The sequence below is a fragment of the Carassius auratus genome, chromosome 13 (genome assembly GCF_003368295.1).
Source record: "Carassius auratus strain Wakin chromosome 13, ASM336829v1, whole genome shotgun sequence".
NCBI lineage: Eukaryota > Metazoa > Chordata > Actinopteri > Cypriniformes > Cyprinidae > Carassius > Carassius auratus.
Window position 1 is genome coordinate 10,157,787 of NC_039255.1, and position 12,287 is coordinate 10,170,073.

General features: G+C 36.1%; 1 protein-coding gene across 2 annotated transcripts in view; it reads left to right on the forward strand.

Moving 5' to 3' along the window:
• Positions 1 to 8,389, forward strand: part of LOC113112606 (protein jagged-2-like) — a 32,966-nt gene extending 24,577 nt beyond the window's left edge. For both annotated transcript variants that reach the window (XM_026278319.1, XM_026278320.1), the window contains 10 exons: positions 77 to 190; positions 275 to 391; positions 609 to 636; positions 862 to 947; positions 1,461 to 1,574; positions 2,429 to 2,544; positions 2,930 to 3,184; positions 3,268 to 3,399; positions 4,721 to 4,874; positions 5,353 to 8,389. In XM_026278319.1, coding sequence (XP_026134104.1) covers positions 77 to 190; positions 275 to 391; positions 609 to 636; positions 862 to 947; positions 1,461 to 1,574; positions 2,429 to 2,544; positions 2,930 to 3,184; positions 3,268 to 3,399; positions 4,721 to 4,874; positions 5,353 to 5,819 — 1,583 coding nt within the window. In that variant the 3' untranslated portion in view covers positions 5,820 to 8,389. The remainder of the gene's footprint in view (positions 1 to 76; positions 191 to 274; positions 392 to 608; positions 637 to 861; positions 948 to 1,460; positions 1,575 to 2,428; positions 2,545 to 2,929; positions 3,185 to 3,267; positions 3,400 to 4,720; positions 4,875 to 5,352) is intronic.
• Positions 8,390 to 12,287: the final 3,898 nt, after the last annotated feature.

A 12,287-nucleotide genomic window follows, 5' to 3' on the forward strand; every position in this document is an offset into this window, starting at 1 on the left:
GGGAATTTATGTTTTAGTTGTCATTTCAGGCATCTAAATGTATGTATTAGTACCCAAAGTAAATTTGTTGTTACAGGAGACAGTCAGTGTGATTCCAGTACATGCGCTAATGGAGGAACATGCTATGATCATGGAGACTCATTCCGATGTGCCTGTTCCTCTGGTTGGGGTGGCAGTACCTGTAACACAGGTGAGATAGAAACCGGAACACCTCCTTGTTGGCCTCATTTAGACATTTATATTTTTCTGACTATCTCTGTCTCTCTCTCGATAGCCATGAACAGCTCCTGTGAATCTGGTCCATGTCTAAATGGCGGGACTTGTATTGGAGGGGGCAGCGTCTTTACCTGCATCTGTAAAGATGGATGGGAGGGGCCTACCTGTGCTCAAGGTAAGGCCACGCCCACTTATGAATTTCTTCTAACTCTCCCACTATTCCCAAAATATCTGCCAACTAAACCTTGTGGATGAGTAAATGTGAATACTCCCACGTGTAAACCTGCGATTGGGCTTCGGGGGGTGCTGGCCGTGATTTGCCCTGACAGGTCGAGTTCTGATATTTCATCTGGTAGTTCTGCCTTCATGACATGTTTTCATTCTGTTTTCAGATGTCGATGACTGCAACCCTCATCCATGGTAAGTGATGCAACAGATAACATACGTGAAGTACAGAAGTACCCGTAAACAACTCAATCGCAAAACTTTGGCTGAACTTTTGAATCTGAGTATAGAATATAAATGTCTCTAAACCCAAACATCTAATGTGGGCAAGTAAAGGTGCTAGTTAATGCATCTTGGTAACCTGGTAAGATCAAGTTTGTACTCCTCAGATGGTGTCTCTCTGTCTCTCTCTTTCTGTAGTTATAATGGGGGTCAGTGTGTGGACGGGATCAACTGGTTTCGCTGTGAGTGTGCACCTGGATTTGCAGGACCTGACTGTCGCATTAGTGAGTAAATAAAAATGCAGATATCTCTGAATCTGATTCAGATTACATTTATATAAAAAATATTAATATTAAATATTAATCTACAAGTGTAATGTTTGGAAAACCTGTTTGAACACACATTTTATTTAGTGCAACTAGTCGAGCAAAAATTACACATTTCAACTTTAAAGCATGAAGAGGAATTCAATCTGTGTTATAAATGCATTCAAATAAAAATTAAATTTGTGAACAATTCACAATTCAATTCAATTCAAAAAAGTTTTTAGCACATCATTTTTTATCAAATATTAATCTTCCTGTGGAATCACAGACTTCTCTCTGGTGACATAACTGCATTCATATCTTCCTCAATTCAATCAAAAACCAATGAACTGAACTCCTCGTTGTGCATTTCTTTTCTTTTTCAATGAGCCATTTCACTCAGATGTATGTCACAATACAGAAGAATAGATCCGATGCTGCTTTTGGTACATTCAGACTTACACTCTACTTCTTTCACTCACTCGATCTTAGACATAGATGAGTGTCAGTCCTCTCCCTGTTCGTATGGAGCCACATGTGTGGATGAGATTAATGGATATCACTGTCTTTGCCCCATGGGACGAGCTGGACCACGCTGCCAGGAGTGTGAGTTGCCACTGACAGACCACCCTTCTCCTTTGCATTATGAGAAATGAAGTGTTGAAAATATTTTCTGTCTACTGTCATGTGAGTCCACCTTAACTTTGGCCAAACAAAACTGGACTAGACTAAATTGCCTGTTTCAGTGGCTTCAACAGGGGCCTGATGTGGTACTGCATGGGATCTGACAACTTTTGTGTGGGAATTATTATTTTTTTTAAATATGCATTGAAACAAACAAACAAAAACAGCGAAATGTATGCAGCTAAATGTTTCATTGTCCCTTCCAAATTAAAATGCATTAAGTAAAATGTTATGATTATTTATTTATTGAAAATTGATGGGATGGCATTTTATTATTTGATGCAGATTATTGTAGGACGGGCTTACATTGCAACATTCAGTTATGTACAGTATATAATGGAGGTCCCTGCTCCATATCACTGCATTTATTTGATAAAAAATACAGCGAAAACAGTAATACTGTGAAATATTTTTTACAATTTTAAATTATTCTTTCTATATTAATATGTAATTTATTTATATGGTGGCAAAGCTGAGATCAGTCTTCAGTGTAACATGATCCTTCAGAAATTATTCTAATACGCTGATTTTGTGCTTGTTCTAAATCAATATTGTACAAACCAAAATATTGTTATTTAGGATTTTTTGATTGATAGAAAGTTTAAAAGAACAGCATTTATTTTAAACATTATAAACGTCTTCACTGCTTTTGATCAAGTTAATAAATCCCTGCTGAACAGAAGTTTTAATAATAATAATAACTTCCAACCTTTAAACACTTGAAATGTTCATGATCTGATCTCTCTTTCTTTCACTGTGTTCCTCTTCATCTGTAGTTATTGGCGTTGGAAAGGCATGCGATCGCTCTGGGTTGCAGGTTCATCATGGTGATCGCTGGGAGGATGAGTGCAACAGCTGTCAGTGCATGAACGGAAACATCAGATGTACTAAAGTGAGTCCAGCAATCTACCTCACACTGTGCTACTGTACTACTGTACTACCAATTGCAGTCACATGCAGTGTAAAATAAGTTGAAAAGGTGAAAATTCATTAATGAAATAATTTTGTTCAATTTTGTTTAATCTCACAAACATAACATTATATATATATATATATATATATATATATATATATATATATATATATATATATATATATATATATATATATATATTTGTATTATTACACTTGTACACTTGTATACACTTGTATTGAGACTCGAACCCGCAACTTATGTTACAATTATTTTTTTTTTTTTTTCATTATTATTTTTATTTATTATTTAGCTCTATGTAGATATAAATTTAAATTTAAGATTTTTTTAATTGTCACAACAGGTGCATTGTGGTCGTCAGCCCTGCTTGTTGCAGTCCGACTCTGATGAGCAACAGCGCCCCGTGTGTCCACTAGGACAGGAGTGTGTAGAGCATAATTTCCTGTCTTGCCTTCATCCACCATGCCATCATCTGGGTGTTTGCTCCACTCGTGAACATCTACAGCCCTTCAGCACCCTCTGCCTTCCCAACAATGGCTACCTAGATAACAACTGTGCTCGTGTCACGCTTGTATTTGACTCTGACAGTGTCCCGCAGGTACAGAAAGACAGATAGATGAAGCTCTTTATTTCAGATACAATTGATTTTTCCAATCAAAGTGTTTTGGACTTGTTTAACAGGGCACTACTGCTGAAGGTGTCTGCAGGCAGCTAACATATCTGCCAATCACACGAACCCTGGCCAAGGACCACACCCTTTACATTCTTTGTGACCAATCACCTTCCAGCCGAAATGCAGTGGAGGTTGCTATGGTGAGCTAACTTTCTTTAATCATCAGTCATTAAGATTACCTCATCTGCTCAGTACCAGTACTCATGTTCAGTCTCAGAGCCGCTAAGAAAAAAGGAACAAATCTTGACATATAACATAAAAACACTTCTTGTCACCCGAGTTTTCTTGTCAGATCATAATTTTTTTTATTAGATGCTTTTTTTAAATGGCAACAAATGAAAACGTTTTACTTAAAAAAGTTGGGCCTTCAAGAAAACCAAGTCCGCAAGTTTCATGCTGACAAACACAACTGTGGTGACATTTATGTCTGCGGATCTCATAAAAGGATTTACTCTAAAATAGAGTGTGCTCTACACACTCTGGTCTTTCTCTCTTTATCTCCTTCACTCTTTCTGAGACCACTGCTGAAGTAATGCAGACTCTTGGGGAAAGGTCTGGTCTTCTACTACCTTAAGCCCTTAATGGCCAGAATCTTAGTTCTTCTCTTTCTGTGATGTTGTAATGCTGTTAAGATTTATGTTATAACATTGAGAGTTTTCTGGAAAAGAAGCAGGAACCTTTTATGGTGTGAGCTCTCAAAAGACTGTGCTTTGTTCTGAAGCCCAGCATTGGGATGTCCCCCATGAACTCCAGGGTGGTTATACCTTATTACCAAAGACAAATTACATGTGGCTGGCAATGAAATTTAAGGGAAAGGTGAATAACTTGCCCAGTCAGGTCTAAGTTCTTTCATTTCTTTTTTCCTTCCTCAATCTAAATTCCTTTCCTCCTATTTTATGCTCTCTTTCTATCTTTGTCATTCCAGTATGTCTCCATCATTCCTCCTTCCCTTTTCTCTGACTGTACTTTTCCTTTTTTCAGGTTTTTTATTTAAGTATGCTTTCTTATAAAACCAAAGTGAATAAAAAAGTAATATTATTACTTCACAAAACTGTATTTCCAGATTCAAATGAGATTTTCCCTTGTTAGTTATCCTAATAGGACAGGGACTTTCTCATTGCTCGCTACATGATGAAATGTTTGTTTTATCTGTTTTATTTTTGTGGTTTAAATGTTCCTGGATGTCGTAATTTTTATTCCTGTGTCTGCCTGTTTCAGTAGTGAGGTTGTGTGTGCTGTGTCTCTTCCAATTTGGCTCTTAGCTTTTTTTTTATTTGACTAATATTCCACCATTGTGTACTGGGCCAAATTTTAAGGGCCAAATATCATTACATTGACTCTGTTGTTGTTGTAAGTGAGATAATTATGTAAATGTAAGTAAAACAACAGGACTATACATCTAAGAAAGGGCTTGAGTCTTTGTAAATTTTCATTTGCTCTTTTTCTTTTTGATTTTCGCAGTCATATGAGCAAAACACCGTTGTTGAGGGACGAGCTCAGATACAGGATGTAGTCCACTCCATCATTGATGTTCTGTCCAAACCTCACAACAGCACATTGCTGTTGGCTGTGAGAGAGGTCAGAGTTGAATCTCAGGACCCGCGTCCTCAAGTCGGTGAGTCAGATGTGTCTCTTTTAGACATCATAACATAAATCGATTAACATAATAATTATTATTTAAACTATAGTTTAGTCGTAAAATTATTTAAATGTATATAGTATAATAACAATAATAATCAAAAAGTTTGAGGTTGGTAAGATGTTTTCTATTTTAATTTATTTAAAAAAATTAATTTGGCAAAGCTGAATTTTCAGCAGCCTTTCCTCCAGGCTTCAGTGTCTCATGATCCTTCAGAAATCAATCTAAAATTGCTTATGTTATATTATATATGAGTGTTGAAAACAGTTGTGCTGCTTAATTCATTTATCTTTTTTTTTTTTTTTTTTTTTTAGGGAAACTGCTATACATAATTTTTTACTTTTTATTTTGATAAAATATTAATTTCTTAAAATTAAAAATTAAAAAATCTTGTTTACACAAAATGTTTGAATGGTAGTGAATATGTTTTTTTCGTGTGTGTCTCTCTCTACAGGTTACCTCATCCCATTGCTGTGTGTGCTGTTTGTGGTATTATGGCTCTCATGTGTCATCGTCTGCGTGTGGTGGTTCAGAAGACACAGGAAAGCTAGACAAAGAGAGGACACGCAGATGGAGGAGAGCATCAACAACCAGCGCGGGACACTACTGAGCACTCACACACCTTACAAAGACAACACAGACCCGCTGCAGGAGAACAAGAACCTGTTTTACCCTCTGGATCGGATTGGAGACGGAGCTGAGCGAGAGGAAGAAGAGGAAGAGGGAGATGAAGAGAGCGAAAGAGGGCTGGTTCTGCATAAGTGCTCATCTCTTGCATACACTAAAGTGGACACAGTGTACACTATTCCCACTACAGCCCAAAATCAGCCAAAGAGGACACACTACAGCAGCAAAGACAACCGCTGCAAGAACAATGTGAACGAGCGATTAAGCGAGCACACAAAAGATCATTACGTATGAAAATAGCAGACGAACTGGAAAAATATTTTGGATAAGTATTTTTTTGCTGTCTGATCTGAAAGCTGCCGGGCTTTTCATTCTTTTTTCATTGTGTAGTCAAATGAAACAGAGATTTGTGTCACGAAAATGCAGCAAATGCGAAATTCAAAGAATGGTTTTCAAAATCCTTTTTTTTTTTTTACGCTTGCACTCACTTTCCTTGAAAAGAAGGACATTTTTACACAAAGCTGAACTTTAAGATTATGTTTGTGAACTGTGGCGAGACCTTTGACCCTTGGGGCTGAGGAGGAATCAACGATAGGCAGCTTTAAGGTGTTTTTGATTATGTCCAGACCTGCCCAAAGTTAAGTGTTAGAAGCCGTTAAATCTTCCAGAGGTACAGTATATATACACAAGTGCCTCACTCAACCGTCATGATAGCGCTTACCTTGTGTTTTTTTTTTTTTTATAATGTTGCTCTTAAATGAATAGTTCACCCAAAGGAAGATTCTGTTATCATTTAATACTCACCCTCATGTCATTCCAAACCTGTATGAGTTTTTTTCTTTTGTGTAACACAAAGTTACATAAAAGTGTAGGAAGTCAGACAAAACTTTGGAGATTTCAAGCTTCATAAGGGATGAAAAGTATCATAAGAGTATCATAAAATTGCTAAGTTATATCACAAGTCATCTGGAGCCATATGTTAGCTTTGTGTGATGAACAGACCAAAACTTGCATAATTATTATTCACTAATATCTTACCTGCTGTTGGGCTTTTAACCATTGTCATTGAGTTTGAAAACCAGCCCATTCGGAGTTAAACTGGATCAACTGATTAATTGAAAAAGTGAATCATTTGTTCATGAATCAGACAATCTCTAGCGCTCTCATCAAGGAGATCAAGGGCAGATAGGAAGATATTATGTGAATAAAGACTGAAGATTGTCCTTCTCACAAATCTGTTGTATGACGTCAGATTTTCAAAACATATTTCATAATTACAGAGCTCGACAGCCTCAGTCCTCATTCATTTTTGTTAAACAGATATATGAACAGATACATATGGGTGAGTAAACAGTTTTGGGTAAACTGTTAAGTATAAAAAGCTTACTTTTTTATATTGAAATTTACCTTCTTTGGGAATTTGTACTCAGTCCAGACAGTAAGAGTATTCTGCTCTTGATGGTTATAAATGATTGCTTTAGTTTTTTTCACATGCTAGCCATATAAACAGAATAGTCATGATGTAAAGAATCAAGGGCCACTTCAGTCAACACACTATTGTGTTGTCCCAAAACACAGGAACAATGATTTTAGTTCTTCAATCACTGAGAGATAATTAATTAAATTGAAAAATATTCGTATGTACATATGTAAATAGACATAGCTGTGTATATTTGAGTTTAGTAAATTATGTGACACCTTTTTTTATCATTGTCATAGAATTATTACTTTTTCTTATTCTCTCCTTCAGTCGCTCTCTTTTTCAACAATGTCATTCCTTTTATTTATGTTAGTCAGAAAATGTTTTATATATAAATATGGAGAATGGCCACAGGTTGGTAGTCTATCTGTGGGGACATAATAAGAAATACTTTAAATGATAGATCTATTTTCATGTTAGAATAGATTATCTGTGTTGTTTTTATGACTTTCCTAATGAATGTCGACTAAGGATTGGACACGTTGACCTTGCTGAAAGAATGTTTTGCCACTGATCAAAAGCTGACTTCTTCTGAAGGTCTACAGTACTTCACAGTAGAAAGACTCAAAGACTTCAAAGAACTATGCTGCATGTTTGAGTGGCACTTTTCTTTTCCTTTAGAAAAGTCCAACACTTGCATTTTCAAGCCAGTGTCAGTCCTGATATAATTGTGTTTATATTAGCGTCCCAGACTGTCAGGGTGTTAAGTTGGAAGTCTTTGGAAGATTTTTATTTTCTTAATGTTTTCATTGCACCATTGCTTGTCATTATGCTACAATTCAAAATGAACCACAAATGGACCAGAGTATTGACCCACGTCAAAGACAGAAAACACTTGAGTTCAAAGTGTATCTTCTGAGTATTGTGTTGAATATCAGATTATATATATTTTTTAAATGGTACTATATTACTATAATACCATTTTCCAAAAGAACAATATGAGTAAAGATTTATGTTATGTGAAATCCTCCCTTGTTTGGGGTGGCTGGGGTATTTTTCCTGTTCTGTCATATTTGATTGGGGTCAAATAAAATGCAATTACGGTTTTTTTGGAAGGTGAGAAAAATTTTATCAGTGCATGTTGCTGTGGCTGAATGAAGGGAACAATTTGTTTTTTCATTTTCGTGTTTTATTTAGTGAAATGTGACAGTAAATCAGATTTACATTCTGAATCATGTCTCTCCTCTAAGAAAGTTTCATTATTATAATATAAAGGAATTGAAACACTACCATAACATGAAAGAAAGTCCATATCATTACTGGCTTTGATTTGTTCTGCATGCACTGATGGTCGTACTGAATCTGGCATTTCATTTGTTAAATCTGTCTGATTTTCCCAACAAGTATTTATTAAAGACTTTTGTACCTATGAGGTTTACAGTTTTACATTTGTGATGTCTTCATTTCTTTTTTATATTTAAAAGAAGACCCGAAAACACAAGCTCGCACCTCATCTGTCACCTGCTGACATCATGCATGACAGTGAAATCCACAGAGCTAGAGACAAATCCTCATGGAGTTGACGTGACTGATAACATAATGTAGGTTTTGTTTTGACTCAGTCAGAGTAACGATGTGTATCATCTCTCTTAAAGATTAACCTGTTCTAACTCATCCCGGGTCTCAGGGCTTCAATTTCCCAAGGAAAAGAAAGACACACCCACATAAAAAATTCCTCCATTTCTTTTCAAAACTATTCACCTTGGATTACCGGATCTTTCTGGAGGATAAGGCTGTAAAGCATTGACAAACAACCAGTAAAGATGAAAACAAAATTAAGCAACACAACTGATTTCAACATTGATAACAATAAGAAAAGTATTGAGAAGTTTCTTGAATGATTTCTGAAGGATCATGTGACACTGAAGACTGGAGTAATGACTGGTGAAAATTCAGCTTTGCCATCACAGGAATAAATTAGCTTTTAAAATATATTAAGATAAGAGTTAGTTTGCAATAATATATCAGTTTTTCCTGTATATTTATTAAATAATTGGCAGTCCTGGTGAGCATAAGAGACATGCTTCAATACTATCTCACGACCAATTCGTACGTATTTTACGAGGTGGCTTATTCTTACGAATTTGTACGACCTCATTCGTACGATTTTATACGATTTGTCTAAATTCCAGTGACGGTTAGGTTTAGGGGCGGGGTTAGGTGTAGGTCATTCGTACAAAATCACACGAATTGTGCAACTCGTAAAATATGTACGATTTGGCAAAAATCTCATGAATTTGTACGAGTGTGGTTGTACGAATTCATATGAATAAGCCACATCGTCAAAAAGGACGAATTGTCATGAGATCGGGTTGCGTGCTTTCAAAAAAATGAAAAAAACAACAACTTTTGATTGGTACTATAGTTTACCCCGAAAATATTTTGTCAAAAAATAAGATGTTCATGCTTGTTTCACATAGAATGAAAGTAACAGGGGCTATTGGGCTCTATAAATGAAATTACATTTGAGAGTTGTTTTATATTAAAGTATATCAGGGCTGTCCCAAGCTGGGGTTGCTCCTTGCACCATTCTTAGGACAGCCCTGCAGTATATTTTTTAATTTAACTATTAGTGGGAACCACTGTTCAACATCAAGGGCTCCTCAATTCCAGTTCTGGAAGGCCAGTGTCCTTCTGAGTTTAGCACTAACCCAACCAAAAACACCTGAAATTAATGTTTTTGGAACTGATTGCAAATAAATTGGGTTAAATTAGGATTGGTACTACAGGACACTAGCTCTCCAGAACTGGAGCTGGAGAGCCCCAGTCTCTGATTTTGCACTGTCAGGTTCTGTTAGGTGGCCTGGTGCCCTTGGTCTGAACTCTGGGCTGAAATTACTTTATCCTGTAACACGTCTGTGGTAGTGGAAAAGTGTCTTTTTCAGGAGTGTGTTTTTCTTGCCATACTGTAATTTATACTTCAATGTCAACAGTAGAAGGTTTACATGTAGGTTCTTTGGCATGAATGTATGAGTGAGCATGCTTTGATTTGTTGGATGTTAGCTCCATGCTAAACTGTAGAGTTTAAAATCTGAGCTGCATGCACAGACATAAAGAAAAGAATTTAGTGAACACATTTGTACTGCCAACAGCCTCCAGCTCCTCAACTTGAGGTGAACCTCACATTTCTGTTTTATAAGCTGAGAGAGAATGATAAAGAGGGAAGAAATTAAATCAGAAAATATGCTGTAAACTGACTTTGCTTTGAATTTGTCATAACTCAAAATTGAGTTGGGTAAACTGAAAATGCTACAAAGGGCAATATGATGCATAAATGTCCTATAACATTTTATTTTCTCATTTTGAATTTGTACATTCACTAAAAGCAAGATGCCTCCTTCAGCCAAATAGTTTGTTTACATCACAACACATCAAATAACAAACCATTACAATTACAAAACAACAAAAGTTTAAAGTAAATCTGTATAACCGTAACCACAAAATATATTAATCCTGCAATGTATGCTGGGAACCTATAACATCCCAGCAATACAGTATGTTCACAGTGTGGAAAAAAATATTATTCCCATTTAAAAGAGCTTTTGTGCCATTTAGTGCATATTGTTTTTTTTTGGCATTCATGCCTTATTTTATACCTGATCTTAATTTATAGTCAGTACTTTTAATTTAAAATATAAATAAATTCTATACATGCTCAAACACAGCACACAAAATGTTGATAACCAGCAAACCATTTCCAGATAAAAGCTAAACTCTGAACATTACAAAAAAGAAAGCATTGAAGTGGTGGGTATTTTATTTTAAATGCAGAACAGTGTATGAAACACATGATGGATCCATGCTTGGATTTCCAGTGGGAGACTAAAGATGAGTCGACGCCTGTATTTCACTTGTCTCAATACCTTAATTGTTTGTGGAAACAGCTGCTAAAGACCCTCTGTGGGTTTAAGACTTCATGCTGGCACTGTACACATCCCAGAATTCCTCTTGCTCGCAAATTAACTTCATTCAGCTAGTGCTGGAAGAAAACTACAGCAGCTGCCAACTGAAACTCCTCTCATCCTAAAACTTTCATTACTAACTGTGGTTTAAAACCAAATAGTGAAATACTGTACAAATGTTAAATAGCAGCCCTAAAAAAACACTATTTGCATCAACCGCAAATAGTTGGGCATTTCAGGTGTGAGTTTCTGAGCAGCTGAAGGACAGTGATTGTACTATAACACTGATTAATCATTCAATTCCTGCTCCCCATTCTTGGGCATGTTTTGATCTGCCCTCTTACCTTGTTCCATATATGAACAACCATGCATGTCTAAATCATTCTCCAGGACTATTACAGAAGATGCCACCAACGTTTCTAGCATATCTCAGCAATTTATCACGCCTCAGAGTATAAGAAGCATGTGACCTAAGACAGATTAAATCTCGATGTAAACCGACTTAAATTATGTAACGTAACTTAAATTCTGTCCAAACTGAATAACAATCTTTGTGACTGAAATCTTTCAAATCACAAAGGTCTTTTCAGGCATGAGCGTAAACTTTGCAAAAGCATCCATGCATGTGTGTGTTCAGTTGATCTGTGCTTGCAAAAATCATGTAGCAGCATAGATCTCATTTAACATGCACACGTACGCGCCACACCCTGAATTAAATTTCTATTTGAAAAAAAAAAAAGACTGCTGGAGTGATTTTCATTTGATGTTGGGGCAAGAAAGGACCTGTGTTATTCCAGGCCCTGACACAGAGGGTGTTACATTCACCTTTCTACTGACATGATTAAGATCTCATATCCAGTGCTATCCAAGATAATAAATACAAGTTAAGCAATTCCTCCTTTCTTTTTCTCTATTTTAGGGTGGATGCATCCTTACAGTAATGCAGAAAAGAAAAACAAGTTAAACAATTAGCTTTTTTGACACTCATGTATGCACGCACATTTTTACTTACTTGGCTATTCCTGGCTCTCTCTTTCTAAAAGATTGGTAATACAGGCATTCATGTGGTATCATGTCTCAATCTTCCTCCTGGACGTCCCACTGCTGCACAGATGTCTCATTAAAAGTGCGGTAACATTTCACTTTGAGAAGATGAATGATGATTTCTTCTGAACTTTCAATACATTTTTGCAACAGGATATAATGTCACATTCTAGTTCTAAAAAATAGTAAATGATAAATAATACACTCAATGTATCTTCAAATATACTGTCTAATCTACTTTTATGCAACATGCAACTTTGACGTCTGTATTCTTTGTAGACTTACATCCTCTATTGGTCAAAAAGCCAAAAGCAAAAGATTCTGCTACATCTGTGT